The following is a 10,000-nucleotide window of genomic DNA, read 5'->3' on the forward strand; positions in this document are numbered from 1 at the left end:
TAGTTCTCAAGTTTTAGGGATTCACACAGACAGACAGACACACACACACATTCTCAGTTTTATATATATATTATAATATATATATATATATATATTATATATATATATATAATATATATATATTATATAATATATATATAAGTATAGGAAAGAATGGAGCTGAGCGAAGATTTAACAAAATTCCTTTATTTTATTTTCGACATATGTTTCGAAGTCTGCAAAATAAAATAAAGGAATTTTGTTAAATCTTCGCTCAGCTCCATTCTTTCCTATACTATTATATTAAATTAAACCTCAAATTTCCGCACTAAGGCACGGAGCATAAGCCCTATGGTCGTAACTTCAACCGTGTTCTTTCTGTTGTGAGTTTGCTACCCAGGTATCGGTTATCTTTCGAATTATCCGTAATAAGATAATTCATTTATCTACTTAAATATATATATATATATAATATATATATATATATATATATATATATATATATAACATGTCATTCATATATTTCTATACATATATACTGCATTCATATATAGTTTTTAGCCACTATAACATGGCTGTTCTATAAAGAACTATGTTGCGACATTTTAATTCCAGGAAAACGTCTTTTTCAGCTGGTTAACGACACACAACTTGTGTCCGGTATATTGTGAGTAAAGGGGCGAATCACTCCCCTCCAGCTTGGTAAGATGCGTAGACCATGGTTTCTGGGTCTTTACTCTTCATCGGTACTGGACACCTGCCTGCTAGAGACGGCAGTCAATCGTCCCTAGTCACAATATAAAAACAGAAAAGCGGCAGACGTCTGCTGATCTTGTAACGTGCAAAATAGCTAGTTCGAAAATCTCTAAACAAGATATATGTAATACTAATACTAGACGGTAAAACGTTTTTTTGCCACTATCAACCTTTAGTTATAGAATACTGTTTTGGCTATAAGTTTTGGCTAAGAATGATGTTGATAATCTTTTTATATTGCAATATATATTTTGTAATGCGTTCTTTCAATATACTGTTACTTATAATACTAGTTAGATTTTAGTTGCCTACAAGCTAGTCTCTTTTTAGGGTGATATTTCTAATATGCCTTTCATCTATTCTTACCACTATGGCTCCTAACCCCTCCCACTTGTCCCATTCTCATCCTCTTTCCTTTACTTTTGGTTCTTTTTTTTCTATTTCGTAATGCTGGAAGCAATGTTGTTTAGGCAAAGGTAACTTATCTTAACATTTTGTACATTACACGCTTCTTATTTATATGCTTAGGAGATGTTGCACAAAATTAAAATTAAAATAAAAGGCATAAACTTTTTTTTGCTACATAGGGAGTGATATCTTGGTTGAATGGATAAGTGCACTAGTTATTTTCCTCAACTCAATTCTTTTCGGAGTTGGAATGGCGTATCATCCACATACAGTTATTTCTCACTAAATACACACTTCGCAAACGCCACGTAGTAGTGGTGTGAATCTTTATATTTCTGCCAGATGATAGCTTGGAGGTTCTTCAACCGAATTCTAAATAATAAGTGGTAGGCGATTCGAATTACTCCGTTTATGTACAGTTTGTCCATTGGGATTTCTGTAGTGTTAGAATTTGCCATTCTTGAGCAATAAAATAACGCGCAAGAAGTAGATTTAGTTTAGTAGTGATGGCTATACTTTGGCTTCAATATATGATTTCACAGAAGTAGTTTTTTTTTAACGACGTAGCAATGCCTGATGCTAATCGTGGGACTTGTTTTTATTTAAATAACATATTGTATCCTATTTTATGTCATTGGTGGGGTATGTGGCTCAGCCTGTACAAAACTAATCTATTTACTTTCCAGCGCCAGTTATGTCTTAATTACTGCGATGTCTCAAGTGCTTCATAAACAATTTGTTTTCGAAATTTACTTAAAGTTAAATTTTTTATTGTGTGGCAAAATTAAATTGTTTCTTTTCTTATTTGCATAATCATCTCATTTGCTAAATATAAAGTTAACAAATGTTAGGAATTGAAATATGTTTAAATGTAAGAACTAAATTCTTAGTGAGTGATGAACTCGATAACTTACTTCGTCGTCTTGCATCCTAAATAACTTATTTCGTGATCTTACCGTACTCAATAGTCAATGAAGTTCTGGCCAATTATCAGATAAATATCAATGGAGAGATTTGTAAATTGTTCTATTTTATGTCGAATTACATCCATTTTTCAATAATTAGAATTCAAAATTTTACCGAATTCATCATTTCTCATTTATTCAATACTTTCAGATTAATTTCAATAATAACGTGTCTGGAATGTTAAGTTTACATGAAAGCGTTTGAACATGTACGTGTCTCTTAGTCCCAAGTCGGTAGATCGGGAGGTGACGTCATCAGGTGGATGCTTTCATATGGTTGTATAATTTGAGGTAGCCTTCTCAGTTTTTTACTTTGTAAGTTTTTTGAGCGGTCACGAATCTGATTGATTTTATCTTGAACATCTATTATAGCATCTTTGGGGAAATCTTTAATATCATTATTTTCAACGTCAGTTTTCAATATACTGTCACATGCTAAGAGTTCCATCAGTTCGATTAAATCTTCACGGAATATTGCCATATGCTCAGCTCCAATATCCATCATTTCTAGAGCTGCTTCTGCGTCCTCTAGATCTGCACTAACCGTTGCTTGATACGATTGCAGGGTATTCCGTAGTTGAGAATATTGTATCATAAAAGATTTATCGTCTTCATAAAATTTAGTCAGTAAAGATTGGAGTTCGTTGTCATTATTCTTTAATTGACCATGAATTTCAACCGCAAATCTGCACATAGATATAATACAATATAATATAGTATTACATGTGTGTGTGTAAGTATATGTATGTATGTATGTATGTATTTTTGTATGTATGTATGTATGTATGTATATATACACACACACACACGCATAGGCACACACACGCACACACATACATAATACATACATGCATACATACATATATGAAAAAATTGGAGACAAAAAACGTATCTGAGTTAAAAGGTTTAAAGCCGGCTAAAATGACCGGAAAGAGGGATTTGGCAGAAGGCTTGGGTAACAAGGGAGACAACAGTGACTTGACATATGTGTGTACGTATGAAGCTAATGTGTGCGTGTGTAAGCTGCAGAATAACAACAGTATTAGTCGGAAGAATAGCCTTTCCTGGACTTATGATAAATACATTACATCCCACCTACAAAAATTTTCCTTCGCTGTCCAGGAACCGGAGATATACTAAATACCTGATTAACAAGAGGTGAAAAGATACCACCAAACCTCCACATGGTAATAGAAAATGTCTTCCCTGCTATACTAGTGTGGAAGATATCACCCACATCATCAGCAACTCTCCCAAAATATCTACGAGAAACTAACTGTTCCTGAAGCATGACATGGCAGGAAAGACAACCCTGGCGTATACATCAAAGGTATGTCAGAACCAGCAGGTATTCACACCTTTAAAAACAAAGAATACTGGTGGAACACCCTGATAAAAACATCAGTTCAATGCAAATATAACAGACTTAATATTGTTCTTTGGTACAAGGAACAAAAAGTCGTGCACTGTTTTAGCGGTATCTGCTTAGATGATGTGAATGTACCATCAAAAGTACAGAAAAAAAGGAGACAATTTATAGTGAATTAATGCGGGACTTACAGCTCTTGTACTCTGAGTTCTATGAATTCTCGTTTGGATCTATTGTCAAAGGTGCATTAGGCTTTGTACCAACAAATTTACTCAAAACCTACAAATACAAGGTTTTTCGAAGAAACAGTAAGAGAAACTGATGTGGATTCTCCATAACGATTCTATTAGCAGCACCGTGAAGATTTGTAAGATAATCCATCCAGATTATTTAGATGAAGAGATGCATACACGGAAGTGTGTGCGTCAACAGCTCAACCAACACACCAACTCAACCACATATTTACAAACACTGGGAACTCTCTTAATTAAAAAAGACTCGTCGCTTGTTAGCAACCGGCTTGAACTCTCCCAGGAAAAACTTAAATACGTTACAAATGTTATACATACACACACACACACACACACATATTATATACCTATATATATATATATATATTATATATATATATATATATATATATATATATATATACATGTATATATGTATATATATATATATATATGTACATATATATACATGTATATATATATATATATATATGTATATATATATATGGGCAGACTCGTTTAGTGGATCCCCTCTCGCCCTTACATGGGTCCGAAATTGTGCCCTGTACACTTCACTCTGGTACATAGTGTCATATCTTTGTAACACTTCAACTAGTGGAGAATAACGGCTTCTGTCCTCCACTGACACATCTGGTGCAGCACCCTTTAAACTAGTAGCCAGTTGAACTGCTTTTTGTCTATCGCCCCACCCATTCTGGTCAGCCAGTATCTCAAATTGGACACGGTAGGCCTCTCGTGACACTTTGCCGTCAATTTTTTGTGGCTTCTTCTCAATGGGAACTCTACTGCAGCATTGCACTTTGCTGGATAGGGGCCTAAATATTGGAGCCTCATGATTCGGTCCAGTATCCAAAACTACCCCCTAACCACCAGCAGGCACACTCACTCCTGATAGAGCACCTCTGGAGGTTTGGCCATTTCCGCACACTCTCTGCACATCAGCCTGAGGTTCAACAACACAAAACTTTTTTTACGGCCTTGATTCTCTCATTAAAAATGTTCAACTATTCATTTACATTTTGCTTGCACCATGTAATGTCATCACTTATCACATATCTGCGCTGTTGTAGTTCTTCACGTACCTTCTTCTTGAAGTACTGTTCTTCCTCTGGCAGCTGCTGTTGATCCTTCTCATGAATGTGCCCAGCTGTCCTTGAAGAGGTGTGTGCTGCACTTTCTGCTCTTCCTTAGATTCTGTCTATCACTTTGGGTTTGAAATATTTTCATGATTGCAGCCAGAGACACTTCTTCCTTTCTTACCTGTCTCTTGTGTACACTCCTTCCGACGCCATAGCGAATAATTGGTTCATCGCAGCAATAACAGTCCCACTTGACACCAAATATTGCAAAATATGACCTTCTGACACCAACGAGGCTCCAACAACCAAGTCAGCAGTTGGGAAATCGCAGGCCAACTTGTTTAGAGAGGAAGAAGTAGTCGTACCCGGTTAGATGTCTTGTGAAATGTGATACTTCATCACCCGGGTTCACATCGACTGTTCATATCGCCGTCTTTACACTGGCTGTCTTCGTTGCCAACTGACATCACTCGTTCCCTCACGGTTTAATCACTCACCTCACAGCAAAAACGCGCAAAAATGATGCTTAAAATCAGTCGCATGATCAATAACGTTATTTCTCCTTCGTAACAACATATACATTATATATATATTATATATATATATATATATATATATATATATATCTATATATATATATATTATATATATATATATATATATATATATATATATATATATATATATACATTAAAGCTTAATACAAGCAGCTAAGTGCAATATAAAGGAAAACTTTAATCGTCCCTAATTATGATAAAGCTACTGAATAGCACATATATTGCTAGAAATAAGTTAAAATACTTAAAGCTGCATAAACGCACACTTATATACACTGACAGGGGAGATAACTACTTCATGAGCACTAGACTTGTTTCGTATGTTATTTTCAGACTCGACAACAATGTCTGCTCCATTGTTGTTTTAAAAAAATCAATGGGCGCTGAGCTCGATATACAAAATTGGCTGATGGTTCCATGGACCCCACTTATCCCCATAGCAAAGAGATCCATGTGACCAAAAATTACCTAGGAAAGGATTTGGGGCGAGATAAATACTCATACATCAACCAAAGAAAGATTGTCGACCAGACAGAGAACATGCACATCAATGGTTTGTCAATCTCTCTTGTCTCTAATGATGAAAGTGACAAGTAGCGCAGAATAGATGAAAATGTTGCATACATTGATGCCGTGACTAAAGCCAGAATAACAAAAAAGTACTTCTGTAAAGTCTAGAAAATATAAAACGCAGAGTTGTCTGCATTTAACCAGACCATAGCTCACAGTGCTTTTTCAGTACCAGTGCTAGTATCAACATTTAAGATAATAGACTAGACACTTGACAAGATCCACAGCCGGGACATCAAAACCAGAAAGGTATTGACCACTACTGGCAACTTCCACATTAACAGCGACACTGATAGAATTTATGTGAGACAAAGTGGTGACGATAGAGGCATAAGGTCAGTCCAAACAGCCTTTGAATGTCGTCGCAATGTATCGCTCGGACAACACCTGCTGAACTATAAAGAAAGAAATTGGTACATGCAGACCAAGGGAAGCTGAACTGACTTAACATACAGGAGCATGGAGGAGAAGCAGGTATCATTCCAGCAAAAAGCAATGCATGAGTTCATATCCTGTAAGCTACAGAATAACACCAGTATTAGCAGGAAGAATAGTCTTTTTTGTTTGGTCTTTTGATAGATATATTACATTCGACCTAAAAAGATTTGCTTTCGTTATCCAGGAACCGGAGAAAGATATTAAATGCCTGATAAATAAGAGGTATAAAGATACAACCAAACCTCTAAGTTGTGATGAAAATTCTCGGCTCTGCTATAACAGCAGCTGTACCAAAATGTATACGAAATACTATCTGCTCCTGAAGCATTATATAATTGCATAGACTATTTACAATGCTATCCGCAGGAAGGACTACGCTAACGTACACATCAAAGGAATGTTAGAACCAGCAGGTATTCGCACCTTTAAGAACAAAGAATACTGGTGGTAAATCCCAATAAAAACATCAGTTCGGTGCCAACATAACAGACCTGATATTGTTCTTTGGGACAGGGAACAAAACTCATGCACTGTTGAAGAGGACAGCTGCCCAGCAGATGTGAATGTACAGTTAAAATTCCAGGGAAAAAAGAACATTTATAGACAATAAATGCGGAACTAACAGCTCTTGTAGCCTTACTATGAATTCTCACTCGTAGCTATCATCATAGGCATTAGGTTATGTACCAACAAATATGAGCAAAAACCTTGAAATACTCTGTTTCATGAAGAAAGAGCAAAAGGAACTGATGTGAATTCTCCAAATGTAATCTCCTCGTAAGCTTTGTAAGACGTTCCAGTGAAGCTTTGTAAGACGCTCCAAATATTCTCCATCTGCGCTTTTATGCAAATAGATGCACACGCTTGACTGTATGCATCGACTGCTCAACCAACACACCAACTCATCCACGTATTTACAAAGACCGAGAACTCTCTTAACTTAAAAAGTCTTGGTGCTTTGTCAGCGACCGGTTTGAAGAACATAAGTTGAACTGACATATATATATGCATACTTGCAAACACGCGCGCGCCCCCACGCACGCATGCACACATACATATATATATACATACATATACTTATATACATTCACACATATATACATACATAAATGTTTGTGTATGTATGTGGTAACCAAAATACAAGCCTTGTGACCTACAATTCCCATCAGTCTGCTGATGTTGACACTCAATTTGAATCTCTCAATTTCGATGTGGGTATGTAATAAACAGGTATTTCACAGGGATTTTATTCTCAGCGGGAAGGAGTAATCAGTGTTTAGTACAGGATGTTGTACGAGAAATACAACGTGGTTTCCTGAAGTGGAGTCAAGGAGGCATTGGTGTAGGTTAGTTAATCTTAAACTTTGTACTGAAACGAAATATATATGATTGTCTGACAATCATTCATTTCCCATATAATCTAGGAGTCTGGGTTTGATGTTCTAGCATGGTTTTGGTCACAATGGTTAAAAGAAAGAGCATCATAAGAGTAAAATGAATTTAACTTTGATCCCCGACTTGATGCTTCTTTGATAGCTTTCTTATTCTTCAGATGATCGCTAAATCAAAGAAAAAATGCAACTGCAATAATTTTTTTACAAACAAAAGGTTTACCTGAAGAGTGAAAAATTGCTTTCCTCATTGAGGCGAAACTCCTTTACAATAACATCAATATCGTCATGAACTGCAGCTTCTTTTATTGCAGATATTGCTGTTTGATCTTCCTTCAGCTGTCCATATCGTGTATTTAGTTCCTTCTCTAATTTCTTCAAGCTGTTATCCAAAGTATACCAATCCCGTTCTCTGGAAACATCAGCCATAAAGTTCTCGAAATTGCACTGCTGCACAGATTGTCGGTCTATTTCGTTTAGTTCGAAATTAAAGTGATATTCATGAAGTTTAATTAACTGCCTCATTCCAACAACTTTTTTGTCAGCTTCTGTTATCCTGTCGCCAATATCTACACAGGCCTTGGATATTGTTTGCATTCTTGAGAAGAGATTATCATGTTTCTCCTCTAGATTGAAGAAAATATCTTCAAATATTCTCAATCGTTGATTTAGGCTGTAGAATTCATTTCTTATTTTTGCCAATTCCGACCGAATTTGGCCGAACTCAAGTGTTTTCACTTCCAGTGAATTTTCCATAATGTTGATCTGTTTCTTCAAGGCTTCCTCTATCTCTTGGAAGTTATGTATCTCTTTTTGCTCCAATATGATTTTGTTTTTTCGTTTATTAATGATACTATCAAATAAAGCTAAGTCTTCTGGTTTCATCACTTCTCGGCATAATTTTCTTTCCAGTTTCTGCACATCTACCATGTTGTCCATAAGAAACTGCTCACTATGAGGAAGTTTGTAGTTTTGTCTAAGATACAGCATGAAGTTTAACTCTGCTTCATCCAACTTTAATCGTTTCATGTTCGAGTTCTGCCAAAGTAAAGTTTTATTCAGTTGGTTCAATTGTGTGGCGGAATTCCTAAAAAGGCATTTCAGCTTATGCTGCAAATGATTCAATTCATTAGGTTTGATGGACTTGTCAGCCATTGTCTACTGATGCTGGCAGTGGTGCGCTTGACAAAGGGTTGTTGTTGTTGGTGGTGGTGGTGGCTAGAAGAACAAGCAGTGGAAACATTAGGTTACTGCTCAGACAACAAATCTACAAAGGAATTTACGCACATACATGTATACATTTTTATCTGGAATGTGCGTGTGTCTGTGTGTGTGTATATATATATATATATAATAGCTTTCTTCCTATGTTATTCTTCTCTTTCCATCCCTCTTGTTATTTATTTTTTTACGCTCCAAACTAAATTCAGTAATTTTTCAGAGTAGCTACCAAAATATACTTAATATACGTACATATTTGTAATATATAGGAAACTAAGAACCCAAAAATTTATATTGAATTGATCAAATGAAAAAAAATGAAAGCAAACAAAAAACCATTGGTCAAGATTTTCAAATAGCAGCATTCTATGAAGTAAGCCTAGGCAACGGAAATACAAGAATCTTGTATGGAGTGAAGCGACGAGAGAGTGGGGGAAGAGGAAAATAATTTCAGTGAAAATTATAAAATGACCGAGAACATCAAAGTTTTCAAATAAAGGCATAAAAAGGGTCAATATGTCAGAATTTACAAATAAGTGAAAATCGTGCGGGTGTTATGTTACTCTAAAAAAGTACCCAAATTCTGGATCTCTACTTCAAGAATAATATGGACATCTTTCATGATGTGAAAGTGATGCCGACTTTAGTCTCGGATCACACATAATAGAGCTGTCTAGGTTTGGGCCGAAAGTAACCAGAGACATACAGCCTAAAGGAAGCACCCGAAATCTCTCCGATCTGAACTTCCACAAAGCACACTGGAAATCGATCTAAAGAGAGATCCTCAGAGAGGACTGGCCGAAATGTCTCTCAACACCAGACATTGACATGAAACTAGAATGTTTCATGTCTTCTGTGCAAGCCTTATGCCAGAAATATGTCCCAGAGCACAAGGCCAAAACAAATAGGAGCAAGATTCCAAGAGACAGGAATATCCTCATGAGACGACGGACGAAGGTTGCAAATCGTCTCAACAAACATCCCAAAAGTAGCAAGAAGTCCAGCCTAAAAACAAC

At 36.0% G+C, this 10,000-nt stretch overlaps 1 protein-coding gene across 1 annotated transcript in view; it reads right to left on the reverse strand.

The window, feature by feature from the left end:
- Window positions 1-2,150: 2,150 nt before the first annotated feature.
- Window positions 2,151-10,000, reverse strand: part of LOC115224480 — an 18,806-nt gene continuing 10,956 nt past the window's right edge. The window contains exons 2-3 of the mRNA XM_029795389.2: window positions 7,987-8,972; window positions 2,151-2,794 (exon numbers count right to left, since the gene is read on the reverse strand). Of these exons, the coding sequence (XP_029651249.2) occupies window positions 2,329-2,794; window positions 7,987-8,918 (1,398 nt within the window). The 5' untranslated portion in view covers window positions 8,919-8,972 and the 3' untranslated portion in view covers window positions 2,151-2,328. The remainder of the gene's footprint in view (window positions 2,795-7,986; window positions 8,973-10,000) is intronic.

The sequence above is a fragment of the Octopus sinensis genome, linkage group LG25, assembly GCF_006345805.1.
Source record: "Octopus sinensis linkage group LG25, ASM634580v1, whole genome shotgun sequence".
Classification (NCBI taxonomy): Eukaryota; Metazoa; Mollusca; class Cephalopoda; order Octopoda; family Octopodidae; genus Octopus; species Octopus sinensis.